The sequence below is a fragment of the Pseudopipra pipra genome, chromosome 11, assembly GCF_036250125.1.
Source record: "Pseudopipra pipra isolate bDixPip1 chromosome 11, bDixPip1.hap1, whole genome shotgun sequence".
Lineage (NCBI taxonomy): Eukaryota > Metazoa > Chordata > Aves > Passeriformes > Pipridae > Pseudopipra > Pseudopipra pipra.
The window spans coordinates 4958144-4972568 of NC_087559.1; the positions used below are offsets into that span (position 1 = coordinate 4958144).

Consider the following 14425-nt stretch of genomic DNA (forward strand, 5'->3'; position numbering starts at 1 on the left):
TTGTCCAAAGGAACTAAAAGGCTTCTAAGCAGAGCTGCCACCACTCCTTTGCTGGTACACTGAGCTATTGCCTACAGCCACTAATCCCACGACAGGTATTCTTCCTGCTCCTCCTGGGTTCTGCAACCCAGCCAAAACCTCAAGGTGCTCCCACCCAAAGCAAGAAATTCACTCCAAACTGACCACCAAAGGCAAGCCAAAATACATCCAAGAACTCAAACTTAAATTAGAAATTATAACCCAGACTGCTGATATATATTTCCTACTGCAGTATTACAATGGCACAATCTAATAGTATGTTGAATTTCTAAAGAAATTGCATTACAAAACCTACTGGAAATACTCACAAGCTTCTGCTTAAGTATCTTCTACAAAGAGGGAGCCGGTCTTTTCAGCTGTAGTCCTAGCAGAGTCTGCATTTTTTGTTGGGTTGGTTTTTAAATTGAGCCAGTAATTTTTAATTTCAACTGAACTAGGTATTTTCTACTCCTAATAGGTATCAGACTTACAAGACACAGGCCAAATTCAAACTTCTGTTTGCATTCAGGGCTCAAACCCATGAGACAACACTCATGAACCTCCACTGCTGCTGCAGCAAGGACCACAGAGACACAGGGACTCAATGCTGTGAGCACAGGAAGCGACAGCCTGTCAAAGAACAAGACCAGAAGGGATGAAAGCAACAGAGACAGGGAGAAATAATGAAGATAGCAAGACACAATAAGACTCCAGCTGGTTCCTCATCACCACGAGCTGCAGCTCCCAGCACAACCCAGGAGCAGCTGTTTGCATGGTGGGTGAGTGCAGGTCTGGGAGGAGGAACCTGGGCAGGGAGGATGGGGATCCCATGCACAGGTCAGCTGGAGAAGGTGGTGAGGGGCTCCTGCATAGGACTGCTGGGGGTGGGTGACCTTGCAGGAGTGACAGCAGGGCAAAGGGGCCTCACTGAGCCCCCGCCTGGCACAGGGTGCTGGTGAGCAGCAAAGGGCAGTGCTGCCAGGGGTGGTTTTGGCAGACGCCCACAGGAGCAGGGAGGGAGCCAGGCAAATGGCAGGAGCCCATGAGTGGGGAGAGGCAATGACATTTTACCACACTCACTTGTTTTACTCCTTACGCTGCACCAGGTCTCTCCACCTTGGTGTGTGTTTGCAAAGCCCCAGTGGGGTCTGATCTGTAGCTCCATCCTCCCGTGCTACCACCATACAAACACAACTGGACACTTCTGGTGCAACCAGGGATGCCAACCAACACCAGGTCAGGGACGTGGACACATCCATCAGACACAGGAGCACTGCAGGGACTTCAAATACACAGGAGAACAAGATCCACCCACATGGAAAACGAGTGACTTACACAGACATATGTGAAAAACCAAATGCTTTAATCCATCTATCAAGAACAACAGTTCAAATTATTTCATTGGATACATTAATAATTGATCCATAATTTACAGTGCTATGGACCATACACAAATTATTGCTGCAGTCAACAGCAGATGAATATCAACATTACAGTACCAAGCATCATAGCAAGAGGCAGTAATTAATGTCACTTTTTCAAGAAATATAGGTATTCATACTATTATCAACATCAGCTTCCCCCCCAGTGCATTTTATGTCAAACAACATAAATGTAAGTGCATTATTTTGTGCTTTGTGCTTTCCTCATGTACCTTCTTTTTGCTTTACAGGTTGTAAGAGTTAAATATTGCTTTATAGGCCAAAAGCAGTAAGGAAGAACTTCATGGTACTCTGCATGTCCCTGCCTGTTGCATGGGTTTGGCAAAGTGAGAATTGGTCATTCCCCACCCACCTGCTCAGGGAAGTCGTCGCTGCCCAGCGTCACACGAGTCACCGTCCCCAGAGAGGGCAACAACTTCTGTCCATCTCACTCCACCCAGTCCATGCCAAACCCTGCCTGTCATCGCTGTCTCTGTCCTCTGCCACCAATGCCCTGCAAAACCTCACAGCCACACGCTCCATGATGCCCAAAAGGGCAAAGGGGCCTCCCATTAGCACCCACCTGGGGGTCTGTGTCTCCTAGAAGGTGTCCCCACTGCAGTGTCACCATTCAAAGGGTGGGCAGACTCAGAGCAGGGCTGTGGCCTAAGGAAACACAGGGTGAAGAGTGAGCAGGGCACAGCAGAGTTGTATGTTACCCCAGAACAACACAAGGTACAGGGAGCACACAACAGAGCTGCTGTGGCCACAGCGACTTCTATCCAGGAATCCAGCTCTTGATGTAATGGTTTGCCTTGAATCCTAACTCACCTCCACACAGACACAGCTAAGAATTAGAAGTCATGGCTGTCAATGAGTACCAGTGGTTTCACATAAACTCGAAAAATATTAATATACCACAGTCTAGACTTGAATTTCTGAATGTCCAGCACAGGCACCAAACCAAAATCCTTATTCAATATACTCAGTGGTTCTCAGTTACTACACTCCAGCATGCACACCCTGATTTGTTGTACCAATGCTGCAGAGCTGTCCCATTTTCATGGGGGAGGGTAACACAGGTCTGTGCTACAGCTACAAGTATTTTTTACAGCCCTGATTTTCTCACCTGTCACCCTAACCAAACAGCAGCACCAGAAGCCTGTACCCCCATACTCGACTCAGAGCTGACTATGGCACAGCTGCCTTGCAGGGACTGGGAACATTTCCCTGCCCGAGGACCATGGTGGCCACAGTGCATCCTGCAGGCTCCTGGGTCCTGCCTGGGCCAGAGTTTCTCTACCCTAGGAAAGACACATTCCCAAAAGCTGTCTGGGGCTGGGGGGGGGAGGGGGCGGGAGAGGCATCATTACAATCTAACTCCAGCTCCTCTTTCAAAAACTACAAAGGAAAGAAAGAAGCCACAACCCGGTGGTTGCATCAGCGCTAACACATAGCTGGTGGCTCACGCAGGAAGGGAGAGGGCCGGACACAACCAGCACAGCCACAGAAAGAGCAACACACAGACCCCGGAGTACCGTAACCGCAGCTGTGTCCCCGCCATCCACACAGGAGCAGTGGTGCCCGGCAGGGACACCAGGAACTCTCCCATGGAGAAGCTTTTGGGTTGGACTCCTGACACCGTCCCCAGCTGCCCCATCACCACCCAATTCACATTTGGTTTCTGAGCACTAACTGCCGAGCCCCAGGTTTCCTTGGAAAGCCTCCCAAACTGGCACTCAAGTCACTCACCGTCGCACTCATCCCATGGAATTTCCAGTGTAGCACAAAGGAGAACGGGAAGCTCTTGTTTTCTACACGTAGGCACCATGCTACACCTCAACGTCCTACAAACCACCACCCTAATAAAGCTCTCTCCTACGCCACACTTCAGTCAGTGCTAGTCGAGGAAGACTACAACTAGAGTTTAAGGCACTTCATTCTGAACGAGCTACGCCTGCGAGTCAGCTGTAGGCTGCCATGGAGAAATCCACTCCCTCCGTCTAGCTCGGAACACCGCACGTCACCTCCGTGAAACACCTAGGCTGGATATAATACAAGGAAAACTACCGTTATTGCATAGGACTACACTTGAGTAGATAATGCACCGAACTACTTTTACAACATGGTTGCATGTTAAAAATTAATAACATTGTTATCAAGTAACAGTTATTTGCAGATACAGTAATTTACTCTTTTTTTTTTTTGTTGTTTTTTTTTCTTATGTCAGCCCCAGTGCTGAAATAGAACACAAATTGCTCTAACGGGTATATTAACTACATAGTTATGTTTCCAAGCATATTACTACTTTTTTTTCAGTATCACTAAAAATAAATATGTAAGTTCAGTTTCTCTACAGAGTTGTTTTATTACCTAATCTAAATTTTTACTCTACCTTAAATGCGTTTAAAAACATTTTCAAAGTGAGACTGTAATATACAAAATATTCTTGAAATCTCTCTGAAAACACAGAACCCTGCATAAAAGCTTCCTTTCAAGTGTTTACAAAGAACGCAGAAAACTTCCAATGAGTTTTAAAAATGTCAAAAAATCGTTGCAATATTAAGAGGCAAAAATCTTACAAATGAAATAAAAATAAATTTAAAACAAAAAGTTGAGGATAACTAAGGAATCCATGCAAATCAAAAGAAACTGTACAATGCAATTTAAAAAATAAAATAAAGCCAATTAGATATGTACAACATAATGTGCCCAGCTGATAAAATGCCTTTTTTTTTTTTGTCCAAAGAGTGTATTCCAACTTACAGTGCTCCTGCTTGGTTTGTTGTTGGCAAAGCCACCAATGTGTGTCACAAAACAAAATAAAAATTTAAGAGGAAAAACTCGAACCGTGATCAAAAGGAAAACCCAAATCAGCTCAGAGTAAAATTAAACAACACTCTGAGACACTCACATCTCCCTGCAGTTTCAGCAACAGCATTTTATATCACAATCAACACAATCAGGATGTCTTAACACTTGGTTTTAGTTTGTATTCTGAGTGGAATAGGGTGGGTATTTTCCCTAAACACTTGTCATGTAAGACCAACATTTGAGGGACACTGTATCTTTAAGGCAGCACTATTCAATTAATACAATTACAAATTGGACTTTTTTTTTTTTTTTGGTTTCTTTACATTCTTTAACTTTACATTTTGTTTCCAGGTAAATAGGTTGCATTTACAATCCTACGATTGCCCCCTCCCCCCCGAGTAGAAACAGACTCTTCATCTGTAATTCTATTGCTTTGAGTAGATTTGACCAGTTCAAAGTTCTTGGCGAATCCAGTTCACAGATACTGTACATATGCTGTACAATATTTTGGAGGCGTTGGTAGTTTTAAAATAGAATATACAAGTTTCTTCACAAAAATTCTAAAAAAAATCCTATATATATAATATGTACACACACGCACACACACTGATGAAGCACAAGGGAAAAAAAAAAAATCAAAAAAATTCTACAAAAGGTAAATTATTTCATCTACTGATCAAGAACCAAAGCAGTTTATGAAAGGTGTGCCAAGTATATGCTAACAAGCATGATCAGTGTCCTCCATGCTCACGCTGCTCCGCCTGCTACTCGTCTTCGACGCCCCAGGAGACACGGAGGAAAGTAGTGGGTCAGTTACTCCAACGGGGGAGAGGGTATCGTCCATCAAGATATCTTCCAGTTTGGATCCCATTTTGGCAGGAACACTGTACGTGCCAGTTGGTTCAGTCACGTTCCCGAGGTTGTCACTGAAGGTGATGGTGCCGTCAGTGAGGTCGAGGGTGGTGGTGCAGGACAGGTCTGTGTGGTGTGGCATCATGTCTTGGGTGCAGTTGTCCAGCACAGGCTCCTGTTTGATGACCCTGTTGACCATGTCAGGGGAGCAAAGGCCTGTAGATGGAACAAGGGACAGTCCGTGTGCCCGAGCTTGCATCTCAAGTTCCTGTGAAGGATGATAAGGGACAAATTAAAAGAAAATCTGAAAGAAAAATATGTCATCTTACACTCACCTTGCAACTTACAGTTTTCTTCTCCTGTACACATCCCTCTCCCATAGTGACCTTGCACACTCCAGCCCTGCAAATTTGCACCTGAACATCAGTCTCTTGAAGAGGTGGGTGAACACCACCCCACACAGGTCCTTCACACTCCTCCTCAGAACCTACACCAGAGGCAAAACCCAGTGCTCTGTAGCACAGACATGTTTCCCCTCAGGCCTCTTTCTCAAACCAGTGCCAGGATACGCAAGTTTGGCATCACGTACGGTGAGGAAAACATTTAAAAACAGGAAAAAATGAAATAGCAGAAGCATATGCTTATTACTTTTATAAAGTCATATGTGAAGGCATAGCAGGTCTATAGGAAGGGACATTTCTAATTCCACAAGTCTAGCAGAGCTTGAAGAGATCAACCAAAACTGAGCAACACTATCTCTGCATTGAAATAAAACAAGCAAGTCACAGGAAGGCCTTAGACTTCACACACAGCCAGGATTCTTCAAATCTCCCCAGAAAGTTTAAATCTCACCTTCACATTTAATCATACAGGTGCACTTGACTGAAAACAGATAATAGAAGAATTCACTTAAATGGCCTTTCATGAATACATCAGTAAAAGAGATGTTTTGCTTCTACTTATATTAGACAATCACAATCACTGTTGTGATTGTGCTGTTTCTGGATATTCCTGTCACTGAAGTTGATTAATAGCCCTTTCCCCCATTTTCGAGCCAAGACAACAAGCTTGCAGTGGCACCCTGCAAGATGAAGAGAGAAGGTGGAATAAGAAAGCACTTCTTTCATCAGCTAATGTGCCTAAATCAGGAGTTCCTTATTCTGTGCTTAATCAGAATTGACACAAAAAGGGAAAATACACATTTGCTGCCAGATGTATTGCCTGTTATTCAAGGGTCTGGGTCTTATATTATTTTGATTGAAGGAGCCAGAGAAAATGGATAATGCAAAGGAAGATGAAAGATGTTTAAAAAGTGATCTCAGCTTTGAAACACCACTGCTTGATGTTGCTCTGCAGAAAGGTTGTGAGTTTTTATCATCTCACTCTAACAAGCAGATTGCTCAACCAAGTACAAAAACTGCACTGAAGCTCAACCCAGCCTGTTCTAATTTTAAAGCTGTTTACTTCCACACTTGACTCCCAGGTATTTGTAGCTTCATTATCTCCTTGGTGGATTAGCTGGGCTGTGGTTCAGGGGTCTCCTGGCACACTGCAGCTCCATGCAGAGCTCAGCTGTTCGCACTGCAGGTGAGCAGCAACATGAGGATATCTGGGATATCACTGTCTCCATGTCATGTGTTCTTACACCCAATCCTAGATACACTAATTACCCTTTTTCAGAGAGAGGGGAATATCCAGCTGTCTTTGCCCACCTGGAGAACAGAGGTGACAACAAAAGTTGTGTAGGCTGCAAGGTTAAGATTGCCTATCCAGCTTGAGGTGAAGGCAAAGGAATTAATTAGAGAAATGGAGTTCTCATCCTTAGATCTCTGTGCAGCACAGAACACTGGAATCAGGGTGAATCCAACAAGGCAACAACCCACAGAGAAAACATATTTATGCCACCTACTGCTTTTCAGTGCTGAGGAGAACTGTTGTACTGTCCTACAGACATCAAGGTATGAGGAAAACTCCCAAACAGCCAAACTGAATTTCATGAATATCAACAAACAGGTGATTTATGAAGTCCCAATTCCTTAGGCCCGGCACCCAGAAAAATGTATTACCATATAAATCTTTTTAACAGTATGCTTTGCAACTAACGTGGGCCATAGTAGAACAAAACCAGACTACTCATAAGTGCTTCTACTAGAGCGTTAGGACTCCATTTTTTTTTTTCTTTAAACTAATGTATCCTTGGCTTTTTCTGGAAAAACCTCATCACAGCACTGGTCACCGTTAATTTAAATGTTGGTTCCTTCCAACCCACACCCCTACAAACAAGCTTCAGTCACCACTATTTGCAGTCACACGCTGCAAACATGAAGAGCACGTGCAGCATATTTATTGGCAAACCTGTATTCTGAGCAGCAGGTGTCTGTTGGCATGTTCCAGCTTCTTCTGCCTGTTCTCCAGCTCCTTTGTGCGCTGCTGTTCCCTCTGCAGCTTACGGATGTAATCCACCGAGGCTTTTAGGATCGTTCCCTTATTCCAGCGCATATCCCTTGGGAATCAACACAAAAGGAAAAGATAAGGCCCTCGGGGAGGCTTTATTTCATAGCTGTTCCCTTTACATCCATACCTGTGATTACACCTCATGCAGATGTTAACACCCAGATAATATTTAATTCCAAGTTTATGGACACAGAAGGCACTGGAAATGCACTAGAGGGGGCCGGAGTGCTGCTCTTGGGAAGCACACTCGCTTCAGACGGAGAGGGTGCTGCATCGCCTTCTCCTCACATCATCTTACTTTCTTTAAATAAACAAATAGTCTGCATGCTATTAGCAAAGATCCACCTGTCCTGTAGGTTGATACTGAGCAATACTGTTTTCTTGGCCTTAGAGGAAGCTGCAGAGCCTCTCTGCAGAGTAGCTGTGAGTTGCTCCATGAGCAACTGCTTTAAAACACTGGAAACTCTCCCCAGAAGCATCACGGGGCATTGATTCAGATTTAAGCGAGACTTTCAAACTCCAGAGCAAGGAGGGCTCCTTGCTACTGAATCAGCACTGGGAAAGTGTAAAGACAAGCTAATAGCAGTAAAATCATTATAAAATTATCAGATGAACTGCCCTCTATTTTCACTGAAAGAGGGACTGTTTCTGTCTTGTCAAGCTATGACATCTAATTAATTAAAAGAATCATTTGGCAAGACAAGCAACCAGTTAAGCAGTGAGACCAGACTATGGTTTCCCACTCTCACAGTTCAGCCTCTGGTAAGGCTGTCAGTCACTCCCAGCACCAACCTCAGCTTTGTGACAAAAATTATCAAATTAATATAAACATAGGCAGGTTCCTAAAGGGGAAAAATAAACCCCAAATCAAATCTTCAAAAAATATAACAGAACCTGCAAGGATTTCTACAGTCATGGAGTGCCAAGAGCAACAAGAAAACAGGAATTTTTTTTTTTTTTTTTTTTTTTTTTTTTTTTAATTCTTGTTCTCCACTAGGATTATTTCCCTTTAACCCCTCCCTCCCACAGTCCCTGGGCACGTTACACTTACGGGTCATTTGACTTGGGTATCAAGGTGCCCAGTTCTTTTATACGATCATTAATATTAAATCTTCTTCTTCGTTCAACTTTAGGAAAAACAGCACAAGTGTTACAAGTAATATTCACACTTAATTACAACATACAACGTATTTCATCAAAGGTTTCTTTCAGCACCCTTGAAATGTTCACCTGAAGCTTCAAATCCAGAGATAATTTATTTTCTCTCCTACACACAGATGCATTAAGAGAGAAGTTCTGTCTATACTGTAAATTTTGGGACTGCTGAAGTGGCAGAGTTATACTGAGACTCTAAAAATCGAGATGACTGAGAAGAAAACATTTTCCTAGGGAAAAGCATCAGAGACAAATTCAGAAACAAATATTCGCATGCTCAAGGAAATCCCAAAGCAGGAATAGTGAAAAAGGGCACAGTCTCTTCTTCAAAGTACTCTTACAGATGCAACATTTTGAGGATCCTAAAGTCAGATTTAAATATCAATTTTCCAGCATTACTTTTTCATGCTATGGAAAGGGCTTCTGAATAGCTCAAGGCATGAAATGGTTCCTTTTTTCTAGTAATATAAAGTATAAAAAGACAACTTAAGGATTCTTTAAGTCATAAGATACTAATTATTTTAAAATGGTTTTTTCCAACCTGGAAATATGAGTTCCCTTCAAGAATGAAATCTATAAAACTGCCACACTGAGGATCAAAACTGTTGTTTAAAGTCACAAACTGACCACATATCTAATTTAAAAAATAATTAAAATTAAAAAAGCAAATGGTGCAAGGTGGATTTGTTAAAAGCAATTGAGTCACGTGTTGTTCACAGCAATTCCATTGATAGCATCCACTCATATACTTGGTTTATTGAAAAAAACAATAGAGTTAAAACTCAGTAGTACATTTAACCACACATTTCACAGGAATGTGAGATATTTGATCTGTGGGCATAACATAACAAACTAATACTATATACTATCTGCAGTGACTCATTCAGATTTAAATAATCAGTATTTGAACATTTAGTGCCCAAAATCACTCCTAGAATTGTTGCAAAATGTGAAGAACCAAAACTTACTCAAGTTGTGGTTGTCTTTCTTTTGCCTCTCCTTAGCCAACGCTCTTGCTTCCGACTCTGTAGGAAAAATACATGCTGTGCATGTGAATGAAGTAATTAGAATTAAAAATAATTCAAACACAACGTTTCAGTCTGTGAAACATCTGCACGGGAAGCCTGATCGATATTCGTCACACCCATTACTATGCCCATTCCAAGGAGTGAGAAGGGCCTGGGAATGCCAAAACACAACCGCTGGTATTGAGCCTCACCTCTGCACCTGCAGAGCGTCTCTTCCCACACCTCCCAGGCTGACTTCCACGATGAGAATGTTTCCCACGGAGGCCCTGACTCAGCAAGGTATTTGAGGACAACAAGCTGCTGAAATCCAACATACCTTCTCCTACGTTTACATACGAGTCCCACGGGAGCTGAACCAGAGGGACAGCATGCTTATGGCATTGCTACCTGCACAGGATGTGAAGCAGGCAGGAGTCAGAGCCTCTGCTCACTGGAATTAAGGATATGGCCTTCTGTGGCACGTGCACACATATCACCGCAGCACTAAAGGGATAACTTAAGTGACCTACTATGATTGTATTTTCCAGCTACACTAATTGTTCCTATTATATAGGAGAAAAAAAAAAAGATGAAAAATTCAATACTCTCATTAGCAACAAAGCTGGAAAACAAAGGGTTATGCTTCAGGAAAAGCAAAAAGAAAACTAATGACAGCCGTGCTGCACAGAATTTGTCTCCTCAACTCAGAACTGCTCCTAACATTACTCCACACATTTATTACCTATTATTTATTATTATATTACCATTGCTATTATATTCTATAAGTGTTATATAATTATTAACTTCAGCTTGCAACAGTTTGGGCAAGAACATAACTAAATCTGTTATTTACAATTCTCATTTGATCTTACGTTTCTCGAGCAATTTTAATTTTAAGTATTTTCATGTTTGCTCTACCACTTTATTTTTTTTTTAAAGGTGAAGTCATTAATCCTTGCCCTTTTGCCTTTAAATCCCCAAACCAGCAAGGCACTATGCAGTTTCCCAGTAAGTCAGTGAGGAGGAATGAGTCTATCATGTATTATCATACATTCCATTATGGAAACAACACCTCACTGCCTCCAATAAGTTTCTTTCCTGTATTATTTTATTTCTAAGGAATACGGATTATGTCCCATCCAATTCAAATTAACAGGTGCTAAGGGTTTCCCTTGGAGTGCTTCACTGCTTAGAATACAGAGGTATCCCAATATTACATGCAGTACAACAGGACATATCCTTTTCTATGCCAGGCTCCCCAAGGATCCCCCCAAAAGCTTGAAAGATCATTGAATGTCTTAATGAAATTTGGGCTTAATCTGACACTGCTTTATTAAACAGATATGAGGTTTGTGAAGCCAAAACTGATAGAAACCACACTCCTGGGAGAGCTGGATTCCCAATAAATGCTTCAGTAACTACAGCTGAGAACCCACAACCATCAACATCAGATGCTGAAATAACAGATTGGATTTTTTTGGGGGGTTCTTTACCATTTTGGTATTTATTTGGTATATATTTGGCATATAGTAGGATTAAGAAAAGTTTCTGCCAAATGCTAGATTTAAGTATTGCAGCTCTCTCTAGCCTAGCTCCAGTAACAAAATCAGGAAAAGGAGAACCAACAGACTCCTGCCTGCAATAACATGCTGATTTTAAAATCACTGGCTGTCAGAAAGCACCATCAATGGAGCTTTGTGCACAAAGGCTTGGGTAGATCAGTGTCTCAGTGACTGCTGTTAAATTTGAATTTAATACCTAAACCTGCCCTGAATCAGCTAGCATGTATTTTGATCAGAAAAAGCACTCACCTAAATTGTATGTATTGGTGAGTGTAGCATATAGACATGTAACTTATTTCAGTTCTGTTTTGATGTATCAAGGACTTCCATAAGACTACTCACTATTTCTCCTCTCTTTCTGCTTTGTTGGTCTGAAGTCTTACACAACTATCTGCAGTGAATCCAGCAGCTTGCACATCCAAGTTGGGTCTTCAGCTTCTATTCTAAAGGTCCTTGAACTTTCTACACTTTGGGCAATGAAACTACCTGTAACTTGGACTTTGTGTGTCTTCTTTTGGTGCTGAGCTCAAAATCTGTGCAGTCACATAAATGCAAATACCCGCTGGCTCAGAGATGTGGCATTTCCTCCTGAGAAGCTGACTCCTGGCCTATTAAAACTGCTCTACTTAAGCTAATTCCTGCCCAGAACCTGCTTTGCAACTGAGTCAGCCTGTGAGTTTTCACAACTGAAACCCAGAAAGATGATAGACAAGAAAAGAAACCAGGCCTCCAACCTACTACATACAGTCAGTGACTCCCTGTTGGGCTTAAGAACAGCCAATTCTGGGTATTAAGATGATTTTGCCATCAGTTCTAGAATGGATCTCTACAAGTTCAACCTGCAGACAAACTTACCTTGTATATGTACCCTATGTGAGGTTATATCCTTTCAAGTGAAGCAAAATAAAACATGCTTGAGAATATTAAACTTCTTATTACTTGCTTCGAACTATCTCACTTCTGTACACATGTGCTTGAGAGAAAGAGGCTTTTAATGTCCTCCTCTCCTCCCTCTGCCTCCCACAGATTGTTTAGAGCACTGCTGGAGGAACTGGCATAACAAGAAATTAAAGGAATACTTAATTTTCATCTTAATTTAGAGATGCATATTCATAGAATCATAGAATGGCTTGGGAAGGAAGGGACCTTAAATATCATCAAGTTCCAGCCCCCCTCAGTGCCTAATTTTACATTATATAGGATCTACATCTACAGATTTCATATTAAGACAAGTTATTTGATCATTACTGCTCTTTCCTACTACAGTAAGTCCTCTAGTGTGTATTATTCCTCAACATGAATCCCACAGAGACTCCAGATGTGAAATTGTTAAAGTTTAGTGTTGACAGACCAAACAATAAGACCAAACTAGAAAACAGCTCTGGAAGAGATGCATGGAAACTTCCTGGGTCACATTTTCAACAAGCAGGTGCGACTGTAACAATTGGGGAATTTATCTTAACTTGTGACAGTGCACACACACGTGACCACACATGCACACAACTGCATGGTAGGCTAATACATCTGCTAAAAAAATGGTCTGCAAAGCAAAAAGTAACTATTCAACCATGTATTCTTTCTCAGAAATTATGTCCAATATCACCTGAATTCAAAACAATTACACTACTACTCCAAGGTGGTATTTTAGATGTATTTACCTGTGAGCTCCCTTTTTATATTAGGAAGATTAGCTGGACATGAGTTGCTGATGTTTAGTCCTGGAGGAGGCATGCTTTGGTTGCCATAAAGGTCAATCAAATTACCAGACACAGGCAACTGCAAAAGATAAACAAGGAAAAAGATCACTTGGTTTGCATTTATGAATGCCTTTGTACAGAAGAACAGAGTCAGGATCTGCTGAGAAATCTGTGCTCTTTTCCATGTGCAGAGTGTGCAAGAAGGTCAGCAAAATTCACATAGATATGCACAGGCATGAGGAACAAAACATCTCCTCAAAAATATGCAGACAGAAGATATGTAGAAGAGGTAAAATCCTGATGATATTGTGTAATTGTTGCTCCTTATTTTTCACTTAAAGCTATTACATCTGTACCCTCAACACTTCTGTCACATCTGAAAGAGCCTAAGAACTCTCTGGGAGAAAGCTCCCCTTTTTCCAGGGATATGTGAGTGAAGTACTTTGCAAGTTGTCACATGCTTGAGGAAGAACACTGTATTAATTAATCACATTTTTCATGTGATTTGAAAGCTACCTACACAGAAAACATTTCAGTTTACTTTGTTTTTTGCCTTACATAACAAGAACATGCACCAGTAGGAGGAAGATTATTTTTACATTAAGTTTCCCCAATTACTTGTTCACTCTGCAATGCTTATTTAGGTGTGTTTAAGCAAGCAGACTTATACAGTATTCCAACAAGACCTACCAAAGCTATCCTTTAAACTGAAATGCATTTAAAGAAGCTTACATTTAACCTGATTGGATTATTTTACCCATCTCTTATTTGTTTTTTGAAAAGACAGGTATAAAACACTTTGGTATCTTATCTGAGTGGCAATACTTCTTTTAGCATCACTGCTGCAAAGAAAACCAATCCCCCCAAGACATTGATCCTGCAGAGATTAGAGTAAGTATTAACTTTACACCCATGTAAATAATGCTGTTGAATACAATGCAGTGAGTCACAGCCTGCACTATTAAACTCCTACTGATGGTCCTTGACAGAGGGAGACTTAAGAAAATTTCTTTGCCATGTGGAAGTGGATAAACAGAAGTTGATAGGTAAAGTACCACCAACTAGAGGCCATGCTGATACATGTTTTGAACAGTGACCAACAACAAAACCAAAGTCCCCAAAGTCCCCTGACTCAACCTCTAAGTGACAGAGGAAAAAATGTAATTGAATTCTCACCAAGATTCCTCGCCCTGCCCTTAGTTCTCAAATGCATTGAAAAAAAAACATAAACCCAAAACATCTAATAATGCTGCTCAGGTCAGAGCTGTCCCAGTTGTGACCTACTCTACCCACACTAATGTCAGGGTGACCACTCACTACTCTCTACAAGGCTGACCCTTTTCTCTTTGGGCTCCCCAAATGCATCCATGACACCAGCACAGCGATAGCGTCACACACCCTTCTGACTTGGATGTGCTCGTTCTATTCATGCTCTGAAGCATGGG

General features: G+C 41.7%; 1 protein-coding gene across 7 annotated transcripts in view; it reads right to left on the bottom strand.

Moving 5' to 3' along the window:
* Positions 1 to 1360: 1360 nt before the first annotated feature.
* Positions 1361 to 14425, bottom strand: part of MITF (melanocyte inducing transcription factor) — a 103396-nt gene continuing 90331 nt past the window's right edge. For 5 of the 7 annotated variants that reach the window (XM_064667204.1, XM_064667203.1, XM_064667206.1 and 2 more), the window contains 5 exons: positions 12942 to 13059; positions 9683 to 9757; positions 8611 to 8686; positions 7461 to 7608; positions 1361 to 5373 (listed from right to left, as the gene is read on the bottom strand). In XM_064667204.1, coding sequence (XP_064523274.1) covers positions 4972 to 5373; positions 7461 to 7608; positions 8611 to 8686; positions 9683 to 9757; positions 12942 to 13059 — 819 coding nt within the window. In that variant the 3' untranslated portion in view covers positions 1361 to 4971. The remainder of the gene's footprint in view (positions 5374 to 7460; positions 7609 to 8610; positions 8687 to 9682; positions 9758 to 12941; positions 13060 to 14425) is intronic. The other 2 variants (XM_064667207.1, XM_064667205.1) reach the window with 1 other exon arrangement.